This window comes from Parambassis ranga, chromosome 9 (genome assembly GCF_900634625.1).
Source record: "Parambassis ranga chromosome 9, fParRan2.1, whole genome shotgun sequence".
Taxonomy (NCBI): domain Eukaryota; kingdom Metazoa; phylum Chordata; class Actinopteri; family Ambassidae; genus Parambassis; species Parambassis ranga.
Window position 1 is genome coordinate 14707462 of NC_041030.1, and position 26926 is coordinate 14734387.

At 41.1% G+C, this 26926-nt stretch overlaps 2 protein-coding genes across 4 annotated transcripts in view; one reads left to right on the top strand and one right to left on the bottom strand.

The window, feature by feature from the left end:
• Window positions 1-1199: 1199 nt before the first annotated feature.
• cbwd (COBW domain containing) lies at window positions 1200-12200 on the bottom strand. Its single transcript, XM_028413759.1, has 16 exons — window positions 12034-12200; window positions 11633-11746; window positions 11431-11517; window positions 10997-11093; window positions 10262-10353; window positions 8630-8689; window positions 8102-8139; window positions 6991-7037; window positions 6268-6354; window positions 6134-6178; window positions 5487-5543; window positions 3628-3679; window positions 2295-2363; window positions 2127-2192; window positions 1872-1998; window positions 1200-1673 (listed from the first exon to the last, which is right to left on the bottom strand). Exons 2-16 carry the CDS (start codon window positions 11730-11732, stop codon window positions 1603-1605), a joined length of 1095 nt encoding a protein of 364 aa, XP_028269560.1. The 5' UTR covers window positions 11733-11746; window positions 12034-12200; the 3' UTR covers window positions 1200-1602.
• Window positions 12201-13104: 904 nt separating this feature from the next.
• Window positions 13105-26926, top strand: part of dock8 (dedicator of cytokinesis 8) — a 41215-nt gene continuing 27393 nt past the window's right edge. For 2 of the 3 annotated variants that reach the window (XM_028414918.1, XM_028414919.1), the window contains exons 1-5: window positions 13105-13385; window positions 20713-20812; window positions 24367-24542; window positions 24806-24877; window positions 25033-25141. In XM_028414918.1, coding sequence (XP_028270719.1) covers window positions 13333-13385; window positions 20713-20812; window positions 24367-24542; window positions 24806-24877; window positions 25033-25141 — 510 coding nt within the window. In that variant the 5' untranslated portion in view covers window positions 13105-13332. Of the gene's footprint in view, window positions 13386-20712; window positions 20813-22363; window positions 22647-24366; window positions 24543-24805; window positions 24878-25032; window positions 25142-26926 lie in introns of those variants that run through there. The other variant, XM_028414920.1, reaches the window with a different exon arrangement.

The following is a 26926-nucleotide window of genomic DNA, read 5'->3' on the forward strand; positions in this document are numbered from 1 at the left end:
ATATAAGTCAACAGTTACACCAAATAAAATCTCAAAAAGAAAAAGAAAAATGTAATTTGGTCATGTGCGTAATAGGACGCTACACATTTGGATTTAAACTTTTTGACACCCTGCGTAAAACACATTAAACACGACTACAGTTGTTTTTTTGCAGGGTGAACACACAGTATGTAACTTTAAAGGCTTGATGTCACAAAACATTGATACAAATTCAATGTTCATTTTTTGTCATATTTCTCTTCGTACAGCAGCGCAGTCGGGGGTCGGATGTTCTTGGGAATTTTAACACCACGCCTAACCCGTGATAAGAACTGCTTCTACCATGAAACCACCCGCGGCTTCGTTTAGTTTGCCACCTCTGGATGCCCGTGGGTGGTGTGACCATGAAAATGGCCGTGGCAGGGCTTCCCACTGCCACCAAAGAAAAGAGGCAATAGCCGCCTTAACGAGCCCATCAGCATCAGAATCGAGTAGGAAACGGCTCAGCTGCATGGTGCGCTCTGTGTTATGAGCTCAGATCGGCTTTACGACCGGGATGAATAAGCAGGGCCATCCTCAAAGCAAACCGCTCCAACAGCGGATATGTGCTAAAACCGTGCTGTTACCATCTCCATTGCAAATGACCAAGTTGGGAAAACTCCACCTATATTCCCTCACCTGGCATGACCTTCTCCGTGTCTGCGCTATGAGAGAGAGATGGTTCTCACATGACAATCATCACAATGAAGGATGTAGAATCCAAAAATACAAAACATGTTGTCATGTGTTACAAGTACAGATTACTATGTGACATCCCTGCATAAATATAAACTTAACTTAAAGCATGCCTGTTTTAGGAAATGAACAAAATGCACACTAAGTGGGACCAAAGATAGCTTTTTACTAACTCTGGATAAGCATTACTTTAAATACCATCTCTGACTTATATTCCAGACAGTTTGCTCAAGTGATTCAAACTGTTTGTATGCCTTTCATAATAATAAAAGCTGAGATGCTAATTCTCTTGGAGGCTTTTCACTCCTCACTTTACCACAATGGGACCTTATCTCTTATGTTAATGACCTGGTGCTGCCAGTGAGAAAGGCCTGGTGTACTACTAATCACTGTAAACACCATGTTGTTTATGTATAAGAGAAAAGTTGTAATGAAGCATTTTTAGAATAAAGGTTTATTTTGAATAATTTAAAAATACAGGCTGGTAGAAGGCAGAAGCAAAGGCAGGACTACTCAGAGTACAATGCTTTACCACACTTTACAGTGTGTGCCTCACTTCTTGAGTTCCAAAACAGGCCGTTTTGTAAAGCTGTCCGTCTAAAAATGTAATGTATTATACATTACATTATACATTTCTGGGCATTTGCAGCATTTTGGTATGTGCAAACATGTGTGATAGAGTCCGAAGCACATCAAACACTAGAGCAGGATGTGATAAATGATCACAATTTGAAACTACTGATCACTAAAGGCCATCCTCTGACGTACCTCACCCTCAAAAAGAATAAACGACAATCTAAGATTTGTGGATGATCAATGCCACAACCTTTGCTCTGACTAGAACTGACCACTTTTGATGTGAAGAGGAGAGTACAGTAGAGCTTGTAGCTAGTTCTTCTCTGTGCCCTGCACCACAGACATAAACTGTTCCTGCAAAATGTCTTTGTCCAGGTTCCTACCTGTGAAACAAAGGCGACAAGTCAGCATCCATAAACACACTTTACCTTTTAAGCTTTTGTAGCACAACTACATTAAACGGCTTCTACTTTGTCTATAAAACTATAATAGAAAATTACTAATTCGATTTGCTGCCTTTGCAGTAGTGTCTAAGAATTTACGGGTGAGAAAATGAGTGAAACAAATGTGTGTGCCTCCACCTATAAAAACCAGCCGGTTGATGTGTGGGTTCTCCTCCCAAAGCTGTGGAGTCTCATTCAGCTCGTACAGCTCATGGACCCCCTGCAGCATCACTTGGTGGTCTTTACCTGCAAATGATACTATGCCCTAAGAAAAGACATAAACCAAGAGTGACACATTAGCCAGTAGTGAATAAAAGCATTTGGAGCCGATTATAAAGCCGGTGTGTTATTGATCACTGCAGCCACAGGGGTGTCTATTGTGCCCTGCTGTACCTTTAACCGGATGACAGTCATGGGTTGCCCTGCTTTGTTATTGAACATCTTTTCCCAAAGGAGATTCTGAAACAGTGGAAAATGGGTGTTTACTTTTTAAAGGACTTTATTGTATGAGAACTAATTAGTAATAGCCGCAAGGATGTGAATGACACAGAGTGTCTTTACCTGGATGAAGGCATTCAAAGCGTCCTCAGAAAGATCTCCAGGCACTTCGAATGTCACAGTTAAAATACTCTGAGAAGGAAATAGAAGAAAATAAATGGTAGTTCCCATCAGCTTTATGCTTATAAAAAAACACTCCATTAGAAATAAACATATATAACTACTAAGTATAGCATGAATGTAGTAGAAGCACCATTCATAATAAATATAAAAATTACTTTAAATCGTACTTGTGGTGATATTTATTTAAAATGCATTTCCTCATATATTTTCAGTTTACTGAAACTAGCAAAGTCATTATTACCGCTAAACAAAAGAAGCGTTTTTTTACACCCTGGATGATGACTTTGTCAATGAACGTGTCAAAAACCACAACTCCATGTGGCACCCGAAACCCAGCGCTGGCATCACTTCTTTATCTGCCGACACCCCCCCCCCACTTCTTTCCCTGCCTCTGTCTCTCACACACACATACAGAGTCCCCCCTCTCTGTACTTCCTTACAGCATTAAAAGGGCACTTTGCAGATATTTGGGGGTTTTGTGTTGAAGTGTTAAGGTTACACACTTCCTTGTCATTTGGTATAACAACAGAAAAACAGCATTCTCATTTACATGAAAAGAGCAATGTGGGGGTGGGGCTTGATGCGGGAAAGGGAACCTGAGAGAAAACAGACAACAATGGCGTTATTTACCCACACAAATAACCCTCATCTCTCTTCATCCTGTGATAAAAGTTCATGGGTATAAAGCCAACTTAAAGAATATGAGCCCTAATTGCTGAAAGGAGTCATTTGGTCCTGACACCTAAACAGAAATACGAAGTCACATCGTCACAGACTTGGGGTGCGCCGTCTATTTCACACCAAGCATTATCGGTTTTCCACATATATTTAACATTCACTTGGTAATTATTAAATGGGCCATCTATACTACATTTTATGATGGCTGTATTCAGCTCATAACAACAGTAAAACCATAACAAACAGCCATGACTCTAGTCAGTCTAGCCAACCCACAACATAAGTGGAGAGGGGTTTACTGTCTAAGCTGTGTATGACCCAGACCAGGTCTATTTGTAATACAACAAGAAAACATCAAAAGCCTCAAGTTGATCTCCACACAAAAAAAGTAAAGCAGGGAGGGAGTTTTCACCACAGTGTCACAGCCTGGGGGGAATGCAAGGCACAGTTTTAGCCTGAGGAGAATGCACCCCCCCCCTTTATCCTGTAGGAAATGATGTGTTGAAATAAATTAGCAAACAAAACAAGAAAAACTCTTAGGAGGCCCGAAAGAGTGACTATAAGGGAATAAACAGAATAAAGAGCTCAACAATACCTTGTCCAGATGTGGTCTGGTAGGTTTCACAAGTTGGAGCTTCTCCGCCAGACTTTCAGAGGAGAGAAATGACATTAAACAGCTACATCCATCATGCAATATATATTGTACATTATTGTCATGTTAGTCACATGAGAACAGCTGTATATCTTGCAAGCTTGCACACATACAGGTCACAGACAAAGATTGCAAAGAATTTGGATGAAGAATGTGATATATATGAATAATTCCATACAGTTTCCATGGCCAGTTGCAACACGAAACTAAAATAAGATAAGTGTACTTTAGCTGGTTAAATTATACTTTTCCTACAGCTATAAACTTATTTTCTCAAGGCAGTAGTTCCCAATCTGAAGGGCAAGAGTGAAGTCGAAAGTGAACTTTAAAACATGAAATAAGAGAGGAAAACACGTTCATTGTGAACAACTGATTAGCATCCACCGATGAGATGTTACACGTAGACATAATTTATTCAAACTTCAAGCTAGATTCACATTCTTAACAACATTGTATAGTTAAGTCTGATGTTGGGAAATTACTATTTTATATCTGTGTATATAGGATGAGCGAGCAAACGGTTAAAAAGCCATTTTATCCTTGTTTCTCTTTTCTTTGCAGAACTACGTACGTTGTATCGCACAGTATTATATGCTTTGTCAGAGCCTAATGACAGAGCTCTAAATGGACTTTTGAAAAGACAGAACACCCACCATCACCCCCAAACAAACTCCAGCCCTTGTCCCCCCTACTTCTCTCTGACCTCACAAGGAGGCTAAATGTTGTGTCCAGCTGCTTGAGCCCTGCGTGCTGTTAGTACCACACAGGCAGAGCGGCGGGGGGCCGCTTCAAACAGCCAGCATGGGACTGAGGGAAGGAGGGGCCGGGACTCTCAAAGGCAGGGGGAAAGAAGCTATCTGTTGGGACAAGGGGAACTCCTCGGGAGCTGCTGGACACACACAGGTCTAATCCTCTGCAGCTGGTCTAGAGACACTGAACTCAGGACATGTTAAGAGAGCTTTAACGTAGCGGCCGCTTCATTCACATGAAGGGATGAACACTGACTCTATTCATGAGAATGACAATCTACAATAGGGGGATACAATATGATGATCGTCCTGTGGTGTAACAGTGGGACGCTCAATAAGGCGGTCTGTTAATTAGAGAGAAACGTTGTGAGCAACAGTATCAAAGAGTGTTGGGCGATTAGCTCAAACAGAGCAGCGTGAACACCGCAAACAATCAATATAAGTTTGATAGTGAACACAGTGTGATTGATGCTGCCTATTGTCTTTGAACTATCGACAACTGATGATACTGCGAGAAACTGCATCTTCTTCTTTCCAGTCTGATTTTGTTCAGTGACAATTTTGTTGTATCCATGTTAGATTCAATTTGACTTGATTTGAAGAATAACATTAAAAATCTAACATAGGTGATTTGTTCTTGCAGTTTGAATATTCCACTTTGTGCTTTATTTTGAAATTGTCAATATACCAATAACCAGGCAGCGTTTACTGCATTAATGCACTCTATAAATCTGAAATCGTCTTTAAATAACAATTGTGTTCAATTGTGTTTGTCAAGGATCGAAACATGGTCTGTGATTTGTTTCAGAGTAATGGGGTCTGATTTTTAAGAAGACATTGCTATTGAGATTTTTCCTGTTGTGTAGTCTTTTTGGTGTTTTTGAGCAAGTGCAATTCACACTTACACTGCAGAAAGGTCGACAATCTATATGAATGATATCTGGCAACCCTCATAAAATAACCTGAATGGGTAAATATGTCATGCACCACATAAATAAGAATATTTCCTAATTGGGGGGAACTATTCCTTTAAACAGGACAAAGCCAACTCACTTTACTCCATCTTTACAGTCAAAGGAATGCAGATCCAGCACTTCAGAAAGATCCACTCTGAGAAAGAAAATAAAATCATTTCACATCTGATCTAAAATTCACCATGCTTAGTAAAAAATATGCAAGAAATGACAAACTAGTATTAAAAGAAAACGTCTGTGAGCTGACTGAAGCTATCAGAGTTTTGCCAATGTTGTTCTGATTAACCCGACTGCACGGCGTCTTTCATCTGCTCACCCTGGTCTGAACTCTGCAGGAGGCCAAAGCAGAGTCGAAACACACCCAGACCTTTGATACACACTGCTTGTGTTAGCCAGATGCTACCTGGGTTCAATAACACAGAACGTGCTAACACACAGGCGGTGTGTGCAGGTCCGCATATATGCCACCCCTGTCTGCGCAGAGACCTGGGGTCAGAGAGCAAAGACTTGAGGGTAACTGGACACTGTTGAAGGTTTGGCGTTTACTCAGGGCACTGTGGTTTGTGTTTGTGTGTCTCTGAAGCAATGTCACGCCTGAACTGCTTCATCTTTGATACAAAGATCTGAGCAGGAGTTACACTGAACACAGCAGGATGCCTAGGCATTGAGAAGCTACTTAACCTCATCTCTGTGATTATCCCTTTTTGTTTAAAAAAAATAAATTACCTCGATCTCTGGGTTTCTAAAATCTTGACAAGACCATTTATTGTCCTGAGGAGAGAGAAAAATCATAATTACATCTCAGCCATACCCCAATATTAGACAATTAGATGAAACGGTATTATAAACAGGATGTTAACCTGACAGTGTCTCTGACTTGAGTTAGTTCCTCCTCGTTCACAAGGTCTGTCTTATTGACAATGATCAGATCGGCGACAGCTAGCTGTCTGTAAAAAAAAAACAACATTTAACAAGATGTGTGTTTGTTTTTAGCACCTGAACCTGCTTCATAACAACAGAGAAAAAACAGCTCACAGCAGGATGATTTCATCAAAATGTTCATTCTCTGTCAAACTCTCTGTCTCAAATCTGGAAAACTGTGTGTGCGAGTCTTAATGGGTGGCAGTGGGTGGGTAAGCTCAGATGGGAGCCGAGTACTGTTTAGTTTAGAAGTGAAAACACAAACAAAGGAAGAAAGAATGCAAAGGGTTGTGCAACTGGTCCTTTTTCATTAGTGTATTTGTTCAACAACAACAACACTGCACAGCTGACGAAGGAGACAAACGAGTGGCAAGATTACCTCCACAGCACTTTATGAACCCTGGTGAGGTTGGGGTTGTTCTCAAGTAGTACACTAAAGTACACATTTAAGGCACGCTTATTGCACTTGTTAATGCAGTGTGCAGGACTTGTCAAATAGCATTTTACATTACTGTATTCCTTATTTTACTACACAGAGATGGTGAATACTTCTGGCGTTTTGGAAAAATACCCACATATATATAGTATTATCATATGAAGCAAGTTGGCTTGGTGCATGCGCTGTAAACAGTCAACCAGCTCAGCCTACACAGTGAACCTACCTGGCTGCCTCATTGATAAGCCCATCTGCTTTTTCTTCTGTTAGTTGCTAGAGAAGGCAGAGACACAAGACGTTACCTTGCAAAATTTAAATCAAATTAAGGCAGAAAATGTTTAATTTAAACACTAGCAACAAGAACTGACACAAAATGTGGCGTTTCATTATGGTGAAATATCCCTAACACTTGAATCCCCAGAGAGTGACATTTAATTTTCTGTGTGTGTCCTGTGCTTGCGCAGGCCGATGCACTAAAGCGTTTAATATGTAATAACAGACAGAGCAGGAGATGTTAATCTGGATCCTGACCCCTAAGTGCCCATCTGACATGAACCTGTCACTGCCTGAATCATCACACTCTTCCTCTAAAGGACTGAATGACACAAATGTATTAAATAAATGATAATAGAATGACGATGGATCTCTCTCAGACACCCCCCTCTTTTTTTTTTTGCTAAAAAATGGTTTTAGAGGACGTGAGGTTAAGGCCAGATAGATATGGATACATTTCTTTTTTTGACAGATACTTGATGAGACAGATGAGACACAAGGCAGGTGAGTGAATGTGACACCCCTTTTATAATGGTCACATCTCTCTTATCAATTACTCCATCACTATGAGTTTTAGCCTCTCTTTCTCATCTGTCATGATTTCCTCACTTCACTCTAAGGACAGAACAGGCACAGAGGCCATGAAATGTGTCACCTCACTGAGCATAACACCTTTAAATTAGTGCCCATTATCTAGGTGTCACTTGTCCTGTTCCTTTTAAATACCACAGAAAGGGCAGGATGTGTGTGTGTTTCGCCGTTCACTGCAGGTTTACGAACTCGGAGTAAATGCAGAGTAAATATGCTTTGAAGTTTTTTTTCAGATTTTTCTGGTTTAGATTAATCACATCCTTTACTTAAACCAAAATAAACTGCAAATCTTTACAGAGCTTTATAAATGATTACAAGAAATAAAAATAAACATGTAATTGAATGAATTTAAGGGGACTTGGTTTATGAATCAAAAGTATCTCTGAGAGGTAATCTTGTACAAGTGACATACAGTGTAAAACATAAAACACTTAAATTTGATGTCAAGCATTTTGTTGTATTTACTCACATACCTGTAGTCCGTACTTGGCATCAATGACAGTAACGATGCCTATGGGATGAACAAATAGTGCATACAGCAGATTAATGTATTATATGCAGCACCTGTGTGAATTCTGCTCTGAACTGCTGCTTTTGGTGTTGAGCTGTGTTTCTTTGAGCCACTTTCTTGACTCATTTGAAGAACACTTTTGGTCTCTTGGCTGTGACAACACTGTGGACAGCTGAGAATTTAGCACACACAAACCTCTACACCTAAGAAGTAACAAAATATACTACCCCTACAAACAACATAGACGGCTGAATCACAACTGGATCTTATAGGCTTCAATGAGAAACTGAATTTGAGATGATGATACATCAGAGTCACCATTCTGACCTTTAATTCTGCTGACCTCACCTCACCTCATCCAGGCATGTTATTTGAATGAAAAGCTAGGTTGTAATGAGATACAGGCCTTGAAAGCGAAAAAAACTGACACAAACAGACAGTTTAAACCAATGTTGCCATATTAAGGATGAAAACACAGGTTTTCTCTTACCATCCAAATAGATGTCACTGCCAAGCTCTGCATCAACCCAGAACATGGAGGCTACAGCTCCTGCCAGAAGGGTGGTATGTAGGTTAGACTCTAATGATTCATGATGTTACATACATACAACTCAAAAATATGTCAGGAGGGTGTCTCAGTCAGTAAATGGAGGAGGCAAGTATCTGTGCAGGCAACAAGTGAAGTTCTATAAAATGCAAATAAAGAGACTGGTCCATGGCTTCTTTTTAATCTGTCTGAGCAGCAATGATGTTCAAATTAACAAGTGTAATGAAGATTTTTTTGTAAGTTACGTAGGTCTTCACATAAGGAGATGTAAGGTTTATCCATGTAATACTATACAATTATTTGTGCTTAATGTCGTGAATGCTGCATGAGTTTTTTTTCAACTGAGCTCTGTGGAACAAATAAATCCAATATCCAAGCTTTCAATTGTTTATGTCCTCCTGGTACATTTGGTTTGTTTCTATTTTCCTGTGGATATGGTTATTACAAGACCCTCTGTTACCATGCCAGCCACAGCTTGTTCACATAATGCACTTTTGTCAAACTGCCAAGCGAGAATAAGAAAGCATTGTAAATATTTGATGGGTGTGTAATGAAAACACTGTTTTTGAGTGGCATGTTTCACATAACTCATCCAACCTCTTCCTGAATGGAAGGGGGAGAATCCCCTGGGACTCTTTATGACTGACAGCCCTGCCAGAACCAATGACAGATCTGTCCTAGTCGATAACAAGCCAATGACATGGCAGAGAAGGGAGGACAGCCCCGGTCTGAGCACACTCTGTTGGTTCTGTCTGCGAAGCCAAGTGGTGTGTGTCTGGCCATGCCACTGCTTCCTGACACCTGTCACTTAGCGACACACCCTGATCGTCACAGAGCTCGCCCTGTAATAGTCTAATATTGATTTTCTGAAAGATGACCGGACAGGCTTTTTTTTTTCTTCCTGCCCTGGGATGTTCCTGTCACAGCAACACACATCTGGTCTTTAGTTAGTTACGAAGTGTTGAACTTTTGATCTGGGCTTAAAAATAAAAATCATCTCTGAATTCCTAAGTACCAGGAATGATACTAACTAGCTCACTAACATGGACTTCCCACATTGAAGGGTGCTGTGAAGACACAAGAATATACAGGGAGATTTACTGGGCACTGATGGGGTTAATCACCATTGTGTGCAATTGTTTGGCAAAAGCTAAAGAATTTTCATTTATATGTAAAAAGTCTTGCACTATAGCTTGAAAGGGTCTATTTGGCTTCTCACGCCAACAATGTGACTCAAGAATGCTAACACCATGCTTACTAGTTGTAGAAGACGTCATTCAGTTGGTCCACTAAACTCTGTTGACCAAGCAGGAATGATTTGAAAGTCTTTTCCACAATACAAATCTGTCATGAGAACATCAGTCAGTGATTTGGGCCATTCTTATTTCACATGCTGCCTGTGGTAAATACTGCGTATGGCCTGGGAGTCATCTGATTGCCTGCAGCCAACACACACACACACACACCTCTTGGTGATAGAGCTGCTGACTCACAGGTGGCAACTAACAAACATTATTATATAACAGTATTTATATGACAACTGATCTTGACCTAATATGGTAAAATGTGTGTCACCTGGATCAGCGAGTCCTGTGGTTTCTAACAAGATGTAGTCAAACTTTCCTTTCTTCTCCATCAGGTTTTCAATGGCCTTAAGGCCATTGTCCCTAGAAAAAGAAATGTAAGTATAAATTGTTACTGCAGTACACAACAGACTGTAATACAACACAAAAATATATTGTAAATAAAAGTTGTAATAAAAGGTTTGATCACACCCAGTTTAGTAATGTTTTTGGAGAGTAAATAAAGCTTACAAAGCCGTCTATTCTATTAACCAACTTCTTCAAGTTGCCAGCTATAATGCATTTCCTCTGCCTTACATGCTGAGCCTTGGTTGGTTGTTTATGTTGCAACCCCAACATGTGAACTGGGTTTAGGTCAGGTGATTGTGGAGGCCAGGTCATCTGAGGCATTACTTCTTTGGTCAGGCCACACAGAGCCTGGTGAAGTGTTTATTATTATTATTTTAAAGAAAACAACTGCTGGTTCCAATAAGTGCAAATGAGATGGAATGGTGTTGTTGCCAAATATTGTGGTAACAAAGCCCTCATCTGCCCCTCTGATGCTTCACACAGGCAGACATGTTTATTTATCTTTCCTATGCCTCTATGTCTGATGTAGAAAATTGTACCGCAAAATATAAGGTCTTGACTGAAGGGCGTGTCCCAACTTCTTACAAAAGTTAGGACCTTTATTTTTTTCTTTAAATTATTACAAGAAAGGTCAATTCTCTTTAGTTACTCTACATACTTGACCGAGCAGCAGAGGCAGCCATTCCTGAGTTCCAGCCACTCCTCATACAGCTCTCCTGCCTGGCTCACTGCGAGGGACTTCTCAAGGGCACTGCCTGGAGGAAGAAGATGAGGAAGAAAGCGCAATCAGAGGATCATCACCTGATTATCATCTGAAAACTTATTTTCTACTAAATATGTCAATATTGTTGAATATTATGCCAGGACTACAGAGAGTTTTTAGACCACTTTAACTAATTAATCTTTTGTTTAACGTGTAGTAATCATACTGCAGGTTAAATGCACTTGTGGACCAGAGTTTGCAATTTGTCAATATGCTGCTCCCTTGTGGAACGTTAAGGGAATACATCACAACAATCATTGGTCTGGCAGCAAGGTGTTCAGTTTGACTGAATCTGAAACTGATTTATAAGGAGGACACCACCCGTTTACCTTCTCCAAATTCATTGAGGATGACAGCAATCCGCTTGTTATGCTGTTCTGTCAAGATATAGTTCAGGAGTGTAGTCTTCCCCGAGCCTGTATAGAAATAAACAACATAATAAAATTATGCTACTGCTTTTCTTCGCTGTGTAGCTGGATTATCAAGGGATTGACTATAAGCTCATTAAAGCTGTGGGTAAACACTTCTCACCCAGGTAGCCTGTAATGATGGTCACTGGTATCTGTGCCGCAGGAGGACCAGGCTGAGTGTCAATGGGCACCAACTCGGGGCAGTCATCTTCCTCCTCCATCACAGAAATTATGTCTAAGTGTAGGGTGAAGCAAGACAACAAACACATATGTATATTGGCCTTTCAAGTTAGTGTGAGTTTTAATCACGTTAAATGTCATGATTACGTTAATTAATTCACACGGCACTTGTGTCAATTGTTTGTTATATTCCGCAAAGGATTTTTTATTCTGCAACTTTAGAAAAAAAATCTACCCAACAAACAGGACATATCAAGTGATAGCAACATGCTCACCACAGTGCTAGCAGCACAGTAAATTCATTCTACCATTATCACAAACGTGGACCCTTTTCTTTCTTACCTGCAGAGGAGAAAGCAAGAGAACCCCCACTTTATTTAAATGCGACAGCTATGAAAAAATAACCAGACTGTTATTTATAAAAACAGACAGCTATTTAAAGTTTTCGCGTTAATGCTGTCTACTGCTATGTTGCTGCTTTACGTTTTGACAGTGTCCCACACCGTCAAAGGTCCGTTGAAATCCTGAGGTGACGACAATCGTTCCGCTTTTGCCAACAGTGCTTGATAATTTGAAAAAATATATACAGATAACATTATGGTTATAGTTCTTAATTTATCATAAATAACAATTAAGATTAAACAACAGAGTAAAGAAAGCCCACGGCGAGAAAACAATTCACTGATATTTGTTTGTTTTAGTTCAAGCAGCAATGGTGTCATGAGACACATCACACCACAAGATGGCGGCAAGCGACAGTTTATTTTTACTCCACATAAACATACTATTCTTTTAGGTTTTTATGTATATTAAAGTGATCTCAGTTCCATAGACTTGTCACTGTACGTGCAAAAATGTTAGAAAATAATACTCTCTTTGTAGACTATAAACATTATATAGTCACTGACTACATCAGTGATGTGATTTTAACATCCTCCAAGGCCACAGAGGATATGAACAGATTGACATTTGAATATTTATGTGTAATTCCTTTCTTGTCTGGAGGACTGGTAACTCATCAGTGTAAAATACTTCATTTCACCTGCTCTGACTATTAAGTTAAAAAATATTAAAAATAAAAAATATTATTATCATTATTAGTATTGTTACAGCAAAAATCAACAAATCTACATTTCCTCAAAGCCTTACACATAATCCATAAATAACTTCTATTTTTCCACGAACATAAACAGGTTTAGTCTGCATAATGGGGGCTTGTTGTAAAACGAAACTGTTAATGTAAACAAAACACACACACACACACGTGCTGAAGAGAAGCGGTTGTTGAAGCTCAAATCTGCAGCGAGGGAGCGCGCTTGTCTCATCCAGCGTGTGCTCTCTCCCTCCTCCTCTCCCTCTCTCCCTCCCTCTCTCTCTCTCCCCCTTTCTCTCTCTCTCGTGCACTCTGTCGACGGGATGGCTCTGATCAAACGCGGAAGTTTACACCCAGGAACGCCGCTGCCTGCCGCCGCCACAGCCAAGATGAGAGCGGGCATGACAGTTGAGCTGTAGCGCGGTTGAAGAAGTGGTGCGTGGTTGACAGAGAGAGAGAGAGAGACACACACACACAGAGGTGGCGAGTCAGACCGCGAGGAAACACCAGAGCCCCCGGGACGCTGAACCGGGACCTCAGCCTCACGTATGGCTTCTTTGGCGTCCGCAGAGCGCCGGGCTTTCGCGCTAAAGATCAACAGGTAACAAACTCCCGGAGGTTTTGATAGCAGGTTTAATTTGAACTCTTGGTACCTCCCCAGAGGGACAGGAGGAGGAGGTGGAGGTGGAGGGGGAGTGAGTGCTTGACAGTTGCAGGGGATTCCACAGTGGAGCAGGCAGCCACATGTTGTGAGTGCTAATGTGTGCAGGTTAACCCGGAAAAAAGGCAGCCCGGAGGATATTTCTAAAAACTTCTTCAACTTTTATCTAAAAGTGCTCATATGAATTTTTACAGTTAAAATCTCTGACAGCCATAAGGTGTATCACCCTGCTCAGAAATGACTGCTAAATGTGTCCAATGTGTCATTTCCTCCTCATGAGGATGCTGATTCTATATCTAGTGTTTCTAATACGACCATTTCCTGTAGTGTGTAAGGTCTGACTGGCCCATAGAGCCTGGTATAAATGAGCTGGCTGGAGGGATGTGCTCATAGTTCCTGCTGTGGCACGGGCCAGGTGTGGAGGAAGTAAATACATGGAAGTCTATTGTGTAGCATGTGTTGTCTCAGTGGGAGTCATTAAACAGAAATACAGATATGATAGCTCTAGAGGAGGTCAAACCAGAGAGCTGTGCACTGGAGTTCATTCACACTCTGAAAGAAGATACAGGCAGATCGGTTTCGGTCAAAGTTGGAATATTGTCAGATAACACCTTTAAGGGACAAAAAACATGAATTATATTCAGATTGATTGACTTATCAGTCAGTTTTTCGACATGTTTGAATGATCTCCAATTCTCAGGTGCTTTATCCGCCACAAGAAAGGTGCCATAAGCTTCTTTTTTTTATATCCAGGAGCAATCATGACCACTTTGCTGTGCTGTGTAGAGCTGAGCTCAGCTGCTGAGGGATGTGAGAGCGTCTTTGGGTCAGAGCCTGAATCCAGTGATGAGCCAGCAGAGAGGCTGGCTGGGAGATGCTGTTCTGTAGCAGAGGCTTGTTGTTGTGTAGTTTAATTTATTTACACAGTTTTAAAATATGTAATCATGCATTTTGAATGCAACAAAGGATTGGTTGTTATTGTGTTATCAATAGAACTTAACATGCATATGCCTTTCAGTGTGAGTGTTGAAGAGGTGGCGATATACGTGAGGAAGATAAAAAACCAGACTTGAAAAGTTGTTTTGCAGGAATCAACTCTTAGCCAGCTAGAGAAGCAAAGAAAAACCTGTTTGTAGCAGCCCAGCATGCCAAAAAAATGCTCTCAGATTTTAGCAATATGTGAATGCTTGCACAAAAGGTCAGGTTGCATTTCCACAAAAAAATAACAGCTAACAAGCTTAGCACCCTGTCTGTTAAACATGTTATTGAATCTGTTATGATGACAAGATGGTGTTAGATAAATACGGGACTGTTCCCAATGCTTAGATTCAACTAAATCCTTCAACATTTAGCAGGACAGTGATCCGTAAACATGTGATCAATGTCACCCTTTATCCTAACAGGGGTTTTGGAGGATGTCACATGATCACAATTTGACTGTGCTGCGGTCATCACCAGCAGGGAACAGACTCATATTGAAAGAAGAGACATTTTTTTAATATAAAAATTCAGCTTTCAAATGAGTAACTATCCAAACACTTCTTGTCTAGATTGGATGTTACAGGAGCAACAATGTATGTGAACAGGAACAACCCAGAAAGTCACAGCAATGAAAACCAAAGAGGAAGAGTGATCACAAGATGAATTGCATGCAGCCAGCGTTCTGTTTAACATGCTGAAAAATATACAAAAATACACACAAATACTTCTGATGAATAGCTTCAGGTATCAGGTTGTCTTTGTGTGTCCACCCTAAATATTCTATATGTTCTCATGAGCACTTCCTGCTTTTGATATCTTTATCAGGATGGAGCGTGAAGGAAATCCTGCAAACTGAGAACACCCTGCTTTCACTTCACTTTTTTGTTAATGGCAGTTTTCAAATCAGGAAATGTGTGTGTCTTCATAGGCAAACACACACAGGGGAATAGAAATGAGAGCATGCATCAGACATAAAAACTGTTCTGTTTGGTTGTGCAGGCTGAGGTTGTAGCTGAACACTTCATAATCTTCACTTAGACATGATATGGCTTAAGAGCATATGGTAACAGGTGTGAGGACAGCTGTGGACATGGGGCCTCTGTCGTTCAATACTCTTAAGTAGGGAGGGGATCTGGATTGAGTTTCATCTGATTTCCTCTGGGTTGCAGCTAATGACATCTGTTAACCCCTCATGTCTGTTGGTGGGCTGTTGAGTTATGAGTCAGCTTGGGCGTCAAGAGGACACACAGCTTCGCTAAAACTTTAGATTAAAGGCTCAGCTTGTGGACAGTCCAGTGTCCAGCTCCGGCTAGCTGTGTTAAAGTTCCTTTTTTTTCTCGCTTGAATCTGCCTGTGACCTGCTAAATGGCTGTTTGTGCGTGCCTCCCTTTGACAGGAAGCTGGGTCGTGATGGTGCTGATAGCAGTGAGACCCATTAAGTCTGGAGACACATGATAATATGAGACGCACAGTGGGGACATCCCTTTGGTCTTCTTTCCTTCTCTTCTTGTGTGTACCACACCACATGCTGTCTTCCTGTGTCCTCACATCAAGGACAGAAGACTTTTGGTAAGAGAGAGAGGGTTTTTTAAGGTTAAAGAAGACTCCCACCTCTAGGTTGACTTTATAATAACGATGATAACGGGGATAATTGCAGGCTGGCTGAACTGCATTCCTGCTGGGAGTCACGTCATGAGGAATAAATACTGATGAACAGAACCACAGTTTTGGTCCCTCTGGGGTTGGGCTGTTCATCAGAAGTGTAGCCCTGAGAAGCAGTGATAATGCATTTTCAGAGCCAGACTCAGTTTAAGGTTGAAGTGCTTGGGCAATGACTCCAGAAATGCTGACGGGAACACACCATATGCACACACAGCAAGTGCAGACCTGCCATCTATGACATAACAAAGAGAGGCCAAGCTCTTTCTATACAGGGAAGGGATGATTAAAAGGTTGTTTTTTCTTTTTTTCTACTTCAGAACCCACACTGAGATTTCTTAGCTTGGCAGAGTGTCCTGAGACCTTTCAGCCTTTGTGCTGGACGAGGAAACACTCCATTAATGTAATTATAATGCCACAGGATCATATAACAGCTGAAAAAAATCCAGTATTCAAATGAAATGACCCTCTGTAGCTTGAACTGCACTACAGACAGATTGGTGACATATTTGACAGCTCATAAATACTTAAAGGCCACAAAGCTTTAACAAATGTTACTTTATTCTGATTAATAATAAAACAGTTTAACCTTCTGCTCTTTAGCTCTTAAATAAGACATGAATCAGTTCCCTTTTGTTTATGAAGGACAATCTAATTATCACAATGTGACAGTGAGCAGGATGAAAGAAAGAAGACAGATATATTCCAATGAATGTCTGGATAATCTTGTCCAGCACTGAGTATGACTCATCAAGAAGAAGAAATATCCAGTCTGATTAATGATTTACTAATGAGTGCTATCCAATGATGTAATATTGTTAAATTCAAACTGTGCTGAAAAATATGCTGATTTACATCGTTTGTCATCAGATCTGATTTCTAGCTGCCGCTGCCTTGATGCTGACTCCCTGGGAGCAGCTGTTTTAACAGCACCATCCTCATCAGTGTTGATTGCTGATTCTAATTATATCTCTTAGAGAAACAAAAAGGTAATTATTATCATCAGGCATTATGTTCAGCCAGGATGAGGCTTTCTTTATGATGATTCACTGGTTATATCCCAAATTAAGCAGTATTTATTCCACATTTTGACATTTTGGGTTTGATCTCTAAGTGTGCTGACATTAACAGAAGACGTCAAGCTTCTGAAAAATTAATTCAAAATGTGGCAAAGCTCACAAAATGTTGTGGTTTGGGTTAATAGATACTCTTTAGCAACCTTAAATCATCTTCATCTTCTTGCACCTGCAACAAACCTCTCTGCCATTTTTTTGGGCTCCCATTATAGTCGGCCATTTTATTCATTCTTAAGCTGCCAGCCCCTCCGCATGCGCAGTGGTCGACTCTTCAGCATTTCTTAGCTGCTACATCAGCTCACGTGCATATTTCATTTTGGGACTGACTCTTCCAGCATGCACATGCACATGCACTCTTCCAGCATGTGCACGGTGGGGAATGCCACTGCGGTTGTTCTCAGAGATTTCAGACCTGAAGTTCTGACCACAATGGTCAACTTCAATACCAGTTTTGTGACAGCAGGGTCAGCCATAGTCAAAGAACGGTGCTGCTCAGAACTCTCTGTTCAGACAGTCCTGACTTTATTTGTCCTGTTGGCTGGAAGCATTGCAAATGGTTGACCATCAAATACTTGGGCCTTTGAAGTGTTTCCCCTGCGTCACATTTCCAGTCTTTGTGTCTTAGTGGTTTCAGTAAAGTATTAATAAAAACACCAACTTCTGATAGACTCGTGACAGAAGCTGTTTTTGGTATTATTTTGCTTAAAAGCCAAAGCTCTCTCTCTCTTTTTTTGTCTTCCTGACTAGAGCGGCTTCGGGTTTGGATGCCAAGATACAAACCCATTGATGAGAGACACAGATGCTTTCTTCTCTGACAAGCTGTTTGTCTACTAGTGGTAAAATAATGCCTGCTTGGCTCTGCTGGCAGGAGCTGATTACTGTTTTACTTGCCCGGTCTTTTTATAGACAAGCCCTCAATGTGTGTCAGTGTGTGCAAGTGAGCCCATGTGTGCATGTTGGAGAATATATATATATGTATACACGCTTGTCTCTCCTGTTGAAATGAAAGATAAAGAGCGAGGACCATGTATTGGTGACAGACAGGCTCCGTCTGCACACAGGGCAGGGCTTTTCTCTCTTTACAGTCGTGTTATGAGAAGGTTTTACTGGGTTTAAATTGTTTTGAGTACACACTCAAAACACCCACCAGACAATCAGCCCTTGGGCAGTTGTCTTTAGGCATTCTTGTGTTTTTTTCTTCTTCTAGAGAGTGATCATGTAGACCATACCCTGGGCCTGTTTCTTGAACTTTTAATTAGTTAAAGCAGCTATTTATTGAATTCTCAACTTAAGCACTTTTTATTTCAAGGTGACCAAAGAGCACACATCTGAGGAAAGAGACAAACCTTTGTCTGTTTACTCCTATCTTAGGCTACGGGTGGGTGGGGGTGTGTGGTTAGAGCTGTGAAGAGTGTCACACTTTGCGTAACTCAGCGCATTCAGGAGACTGGTAATGTGCCAGGTACCAGGAGGGGCGTATGTTAGAGATGCTCCAAGATTTTCGGGTACTATTTGTGACGCCTAAACTCTGAGCACCAGTAGTGCTTTTTAAAGAGACAGTTCACCCCCAAAGTAGTTGTTGATATATGTGTAAGTTGCTGAGTTTTGAATTCAGTCTGCTGCGTGTGGGTGCCTGACAGACAGGATGTAAACATTAGTGGCGTCCACATTGAGCTCCACTGATTGCAGGGTGTAGTTCTAAAGGTAAAATCGTTTGATATTGATAGGTGAAATATCTGCACAATGAGCAAGGTCTGTGGATTTTCTTGTGTATCTAGGTCATAATTTCTTTGAAAGAGACATCATACTAGTTACTTTGTATTTTGTTTTTTGAGGCTTTGTGCGGCACAAGCAGGAGTGCCATCCCATTCTCAGCAACCGATATCACCAAAAATCTTCAGCTGACACCAAAACAATCGGGGTGGATAAATAGGCCACAGTGAAATATGAATATTTGATGTGCATGATCCACAGAATAAAAGACATCTGAAATTTTAAATAGTACAATGGAATTCTTAAGAGTGTTTGAATGTGGTTTGCTGTTCCACTTTTTTATCCCCTTTGTCTGGGTGCATGCTCAAAACTACATTTGGCATGTTCCTATCATTAGCAAAATATCAACAATCAGATCAGTGCATAGTGTGGATGTGACATACAGCTCTGATTAAGCTGTTCAGGGTCCTCCTGTATGAATGTGGTTGTTGTGAGTAGCCCACAGACTTGAATGAATGACATAGAGTGTTTACCATTATTAGATAAAGGTTAGGTGTAGCAGTGGTGTTTGCATTAGTGCGAGTTGCGCATTGCAACATTGTTATTGCTGGCGATAAAAGAGCACAACGGACATAAGTAAGTGTGTGTGTGTATTCTCTTTCACATATGCAGCAAATTGTTTCTTTATTATTCATCTATGCATTGCTGCTTTTGAGCTTCACATATTTTGCACTGGTGTAAATTTAAACGACCAGCTGTGTGTTTAAATGCTGCAATGCTGGACTTTGCTCTTTGTGTAAATGTGTATACTCTTCTCCCACCCATGCTGTGACCTTTGCTGGCATTCAGTTATTGTATTGACTCAGCATGTTATGTGATTGATAGGGGGAGGGGAAAGTGTTAAAAACAGAGTTACTGATGTAGAAGAAAGTTAACTGTGCACGTGTCTGTTTTTATTTATTCATTTATTTTATGGTTATTTTACATGCTTAATGAATCTGTAGCTTCAGCGGTTTCGACATGCTGGCATTGCATTGTTGTTTATTGGTTTGAGGTAATAATTAGTGCCAGAGATGTCATAACGATAGCTGTCGGGGAGTTAATGAACCCATGAGACTGACCACAGGGGAAGCAGCCGGGAATGTGACCCATATTGCTGCAGTCTTTGCCCTCTTGCTGTGATGTTAGTAGCGTGTGCAACAATATACACAAAAAAATAAATCGCAAAATGCAATGGGAACACATGAACAATAAAAAAGAAGAGAATAAAGCAGTTCTTCTGGTGTTTCAGTGTGGTGGTAGATTGTTTACAAACACACAGGCAGTAGTTGCATAGAGATGGAATGTGTGCGACAAATTGGGGCACTGTCTCTGTCATTCTCTGTTCGCTCCTCTTTTTGTTGAAAGCTACAGGCAAGCACACACAATCCTTACACAAACACCGTCTTCCCAACATTTTTGAATACTACTCCATTCCTGTGTCATGTTGATTTCCTGCTCGGTCTGACCCTTAAATCAGGACACCATATTTATACCATTGCCTGTACGGTTGCCAGCATGACAAAGCCTTTTACACCGCCAGCAGGGACGTGCTTCTGTAGAGAGCGAACAATAGTTTGAATAGAATCACCATGGGTGAACAATTCTAACAAATGCGTGCAGAAACAATGGTTGAATTGGTGTTGCATCTGTCATTAAGATACAAAGTTTGCATGTAGGATGAAGTCACATGTTTTGATCTGTTTCTTTACAAATATTACCTAAAATCGCACACGTGTTATTATCTGGCTCCTGAACTCAGCACATAATGAGTCAGTGTTTCTGATGTTTTGTTTCAGGCACTCCTCAGCAGAGATCAGACGAAACTTCAGTGGGAGCTATGTCTTCCAACACAGCCGAACCAGCTCCAACGCTTCGGCCTCAGCCTGCCTCACTGTGGTGAGTTTCCTATAAAAAGAAAAGCTTTTTGGAATTTAGTCATTTTTATCCAGCAGGAAATTGTCCAAACCTGTACCTGGTTTCAGAGCTAACACTGAGCTAACATATGCCCCTAGCTACACACATATTTCACAAAGGAATGTAAGCAATATGACACTTTTTTTAACATGTCCCTAGTTACTTATTCAACTGTTAATGTTTTCTGAGTGATGCATGGGTAGCTGAGGGGGAAAAAAAATCATACTGTGACCAGCGGTGGGTCAGCAGAGTGGTTTTCTCTAATGCAGCACTCACAGAGCTTTAGTGTTTCTGCTTACACCACTAAAGGGTTATAAGCATGTCATCTTCACATCCTCTTTAGTGTCATTAGCCCTGAGAATGTCTGACTCAGTGTGGTGTCTAGTCGTGAAGATTATACTCTGAATTCCGATGACACTGCCACAACATACGTTTTTGCTTTTGCACAGGCAGATTTCCCTCTGCTTCTTTAAGGAGAGTCTTAAAGGAGAACATAGTTGAGGATTGGCATGCTATTGTTGACGCTCTTTCTTAGCGTGACGTGGTTTAGTATCTTGGTAGTTTCTGCAGAGGATTGTATGTCATTATGTTTGGTAGTTTTCTTGCCTTTTCTGCTGAATCAAAGCAGATAGTTCAGAGTGATTCCTGCACTCTCAAGCAGGCAGACAGAATGATGCACAGTAATCCTTTACAGGGATTTGTTCCCACTACGCTCTCAGTCTCTCCATGGTACCCTCTGAACCTCTGTCTCTGCCTCCCAGCTTTATATCTTCCGCTTTTCAGTCTTCCTGCCTTTTTTTTCTATTTCTGTCTCACATTTCTCCTCTCTCTGCCGCCCTACATTTCACTCATTTAAAGTTTTCTAAAGCTCTTAGGTGTCTAAGTCAACTGACATATCTCTGCATGTGTGTGAGCAACTGAGCCAAAGCCCTTTGAATACCTTCTCAGTGATGATCCTTGAGCTTGTCAGCTGACAGTAGTTGAGAAGAGATACTTGGACCATCCCTCCCACCCCAGATTGTGGCATGCAATGTGGTTAATCTCTAACCTGCTTGGGAAATGGGTCAGTGCTTTGGATACTGACAGGCGCTGGATGGGGCCTGCCTACCTTGCAGTTTGTGCAGGCAAATCTTTAATATGTACGGATTTGGAATGCTTGAGAGGGGTTTAAATGCCATAATCTCTGGGATGATAGTTGCCATTATTCAGCACAGGGATGAGGGAGGGTTGTATGTTGCTGCAGTTGTGGTGCGACTTACTTTGTTCCAGTGTTACTCTGTGGATATTATTAGCACCTGATAGCATAAATGTTGCCTAATCATTGTTGTTGCTTTGAGTTTAAATAGAAAATCCACTTTCATGCATGCTTGCGGTGCCAGTGTGTGTGTGTGCATACGCAGCATACGCGTGTGTGCAATTTCTGTTCCTGTATGTTGAAACGTCAGTTGATGGAGAGACGCCTTGTTGATGTCACTTCCCTTCATGTCTTGTGGTTTCTCTTTTTTTCGGCTGCACACTTGCGAGGCTTCTTACTGGAGTCAAAACATTTTGTGCATTCAAACAATCAGTTCCAAATGAAACAATTATTCTGTTCGCACTACCGCTTCCACTTTTTGGTGAAGCTGATTGTTTGCTCTCCACACTGTTGTAGTTGCTGGCTTCGAGGAATATGACGATCACTCTAAAGAGGAATTATTTATTGCGTTGTGGCTCAAAGCATTCAGCGTCAGTAGGTACACGCTTGTAGGTTCCCATATCCGGAGTGCGCCATTTTGTACACTTCCTTTTTATGGTGTAGTTTTCAGTTTTCAGCTGGGTAAGTCGTCAATATCTGTTTCAAACCAGGAGCGATTAATGAAACTTGTGAAGGATATGGTTAGGATGCTTACCTTTTAATATTAAGGGTCTGTATGTTGTATGACCTGTGTTTGTCTTCTTTGTTTATCTGTCTCCTCTGCTTGGTCTTTTTGCCAGTGTGTATTGAGGACGGTGATGTTGGTAGTTACACTGAGCAGTATTTACTGTGTTATAGTGTTAGTGAGACATATTGAAGTGCTTTGTGCTTTAGAAAATTAATGCAATTATGACAAGGTTTTGCAAAGGCGACATCTTTATAATAATTAATGAATAAGCCGATGAATGTGTTGATTTATTAAGGAGAGGCACTTCCTTGCAAGCTCCTCTGAAGGCTCAACAGAGCAGCGGGGCCCTGATCAGAAGCATGCATAGATTTGCATTCATTTGCGTTTGTTAGCCTCCATATATTAAACAAGCTTAAAAGAGGCTGTGTTACAATGATTGTTTGAACTTTGAAGCTGGGGGCCTCAGACACGCACAGACAGTAGGGTGACGCATGCCATAGGAGGGAGGAGCTGCAGGTTTTCACACTGTAGGCCTTTTATTCAAAAATAATAATGAAATACTTGTTCCTTTCAGCTGTCTTTGCATTCTTTGCTTCTTGTATTGCATTCGATTCCTAACCATGTGGTGCAATTTGAGTGCTTAGCACAGAAAAATAGCCCTTAGGGTGGACTGATGTGTAAAAACATGTCTAAAGGCAAATGGAATTTGCTCTGCTTTTAAAAGTTGAGTACAGCCATGACTCATGTGGTTGCTGCAGTTATCTCTACCTCTTCAGTGTGTACATTTTACAGCATGTATCCAGAGACTGGTTTGGTTTGAATCTTACTTTTGTCACATTTACTCTTTAACAGATTAACAGATTTCATTATATATTTATGTTGTTATTGCATTTTTTTTACTTTTCACTGTGGTATTTATGGCCACTCCATGCAGACTGTAATCAGTTTGGAGCTGTGCCCAGTTTTGTTGTCACTTTTCATAGAGACACCTGCTTCATGCAGGTTCCTCTTTTTCAACCACAAGCAGCCAGCCACCTCTAAAGGAACATATGCTATCTCATCAGTTAAGTTTTTTTTTTCTTCCTCTTCGAGGTACTTTCTAATAATGAAGCATTCATCTATCTGCTCCGCCCCTTTGAACCTCAGTGGGAATCTGTTACATGTGCTAACAATAGGCACTGCTTCAAAGACATACATATGAACATTTTAACCCATTTGTACTTTACGTTAAAATGAGTGCAGCTTTTCTTTTGATCCTCTGCAGCAGAGATGTGAGATGATAGAGTTTCTATCTAAAAATAGTTTCACGAGTAAAAAGAAAAACAGAAAAGTGCCTGGCTGTTTTATAAAGGCCAGTTTGTTCCAGTTTCTATTTATATATGTGCTTGTGTCTTTTGTTCCTGGATAAGTGTGAGGCATTAGAAAATTCATGATTCAACATGTTTGGTCCCACTCTCTTCTCTGTTATCATTATTCTTAGTCCTTCTCTGTTGACTGTGCAAACTCAGTGATTAGAAACTTTTCATATATTCTGTTTTATTTCTTCCTTACATTTGTATGTTTCTGAATATTTACATTGTTGATGATCTCTAATCTCGCTCTAATACTTGACCTTGTTGTCCTCTTCTCTTCCTGAACCCTAATGTTTTCTCCACCCACTCCCTGTCTCTTCAGCCTCCGTCGTATGAAGCGGTGGAACCCCTGGACCTGGAGGAGTTCCTGATGTCCCAGTTAAGAAGTGAAGACTCTGCCCTGATGCAAGAACTTGGAGACTTCCCTGATGATGACCTAAACGTGGAGCAGGTGGAGAAGGAGTGTCGCACCATTCGACACTCGGTCCCAGAGGATGGGTAGGTTGCAGGCTAAGAAACCGTTCATCATTGTAATAATGCGAGTAAAGACAGAGAGTAGATTTTACATTTTTGTTTGAATACCTTCAGTCATTGCAAAACTACGCTGTCGCTCTGCTATCTGAGCTTATTCAGAGCATTTATTTATCATGCACCTTGACCATGAAGTACTGATTAAGTTAGGAGAATATTTCCAAGTTTCCATTTGCCTGTAACTACCTGCATGTGTTCACATATGCTGATGATGTCCTGATTCTTTGCAGAGAGGATTTGGATCCACATGTGAGAGACTGTGTGAGAAGCTACGCCCAGCCGTGGCTTGTAGTCTCCAGAAGGTAAACTGGGGCTCCTCCATGCAACACTACACACATACACAGTGATTGCATTGCACAAGTCTTTGGTTTGTGTTGATAACTAGATGGATTAGAAGTGCAGAGGTGTTTTGTTGTAAGCACGAATGTCATCTCTATGTGTGTGTGTGTGTTTGAAGGTGCCAGGGGGATGGCTGGAGTGCCTATTCAGAGCGAGCTGGTCTACACAAACTCCTTCGGAAACAGACCTTTGAGTCTGATGTTCAGCCAGAGACAGAACAGAAACCAGTAAGGATCACAAACACACACTTTTTCTAAAGTTTACATTTTTCTGTTGGATATTTATTGGTTAATTCATCCAAACATCTTTTATGCTACTTTAGGGGACAATGAGAACGCTGTGCCTGAATGCAATATGTTAAAGTGTCTTTGTAAGGGGAAGCTATTTAAATGGGAGCAGTATGGCAGCCCATACTGATCAAGGCTTGAGAGACATAATGGAACAAAATAGGAGGGAGGACAGTGAAATGGGAACCACCAGTGGCAACAATGTTGTTATTCTTTTTGTATGTTCGGTCAGCAGTTATTACAGCTGCGTAACATCCAGATAGTTGTTGTTTAGAGGTATTTTTTTCCACACAAATAATCTATACAGAGGTCTCGTCTCTTACTCTCAATAGAGATTCCTGCCTTAGTCCTCCACTCCAACATTACTTCAAGCCAAGTTCCCATCCTCTCTCGCTGCACTCTCTCTCTAGTTTCTTTGTGTTATAGTGGCCAAATCCCCAGCTCCCAGAATCAGCCGGTCCCAGCCAATCCAAGTCCCAGGCAGCGCCCCTCCCAGCCTCCGGCCCAACCATCCCTCACCACCAGCCAGTCTCACTAGCCCCCCTCCTGTTCACCCATCCTTGCCAATTCTGGTTAATCACCCAAACCAAAAGACCCTTATTACTGCCGCAGGCTTCCCATGATATACATGCCAGCAAGAGAGTGACAGAGAGGGGAAGAACAGCACTATTGTCCTTCAGCGCTTAATAGGCCTCGTCTGTGGTCCAATCTGCTTTAACAATAGCCCTGGGACCATAGTGTGACGGCCTCTTGGTGCCTCAGCAGGGCGAAGCTTCATCGAGGGTGGAAGCTCGGTCAGTCCTGGCCTGTGGTGTGAGAGCTAGGATGTGAGATTGATGGATGATGAGAGTGAAAAAGACAAGGAGAGGGGTGGCAAGATGGGCTGTTGGAATTAGGATGCAGTGTGGGAGCAGTGAGGTTATGGCCTGCCGTGTAGCTGAGTCTGAGTAATTCCATATGGTGACAGTGCCAGACTGAAAGACCTCTTACTGATGCATTTTTTTGTTTAAAACACAGCAGCTGAATAGTTTCACATTTGTACCTTTTTGTCTCTGGATGTCCCAACATTTTAAAGCTAAGATTTGTCCATATTAAAAGCAATTATATCCAGATTTTAGTGTTTAGGTAAAGGTAAATGATTTGTGGATGATATGTTTGAGGCTCTATTTGACATAAACTTTGTCATCAGTAGGTTTTTTTACTATTGCAGCCCAGGGCTCATTTTTGTCCAGCAGGCAGGGCAATGAATGTCATATGTATGCAGCAACCAGCTTGTTCACAGCATGTCAGTTCAGTTCTCTTCGCTGAAATCACAAAAGCCCTCAGGCCTGCTGGGGGATCTCTGATTACAGAACTTGATCAGCTAATGTATGATGTGTCGATATCTACCTTCTTATTGTATGTCAGACGGAACCGACTGCTGTAGCATACAGTGAACATTAACATGAGCATATGCTGTTTTTTTCTGCACTGAATAAGGCCTGTACAGAAACACACAAGAGACTGTCATTGTCTCCAGGCCAAAACAGTGACTGTCTAGACCGACTAAATGCCTGTTAGCTGTTTGTTGTGTCTGCTCCCAGCATAACCATGCAGTCTGCATTTTTAATGTAGTGTATGTGGTTGAGGGTTATTAAAAGGCTGTTGAAGTAGAGGCTTGACACAGACTACAAGATTTTTTTTTCTTTTTGCTCAAATCCCACTGAAGAACAAGCTTTGACCAAA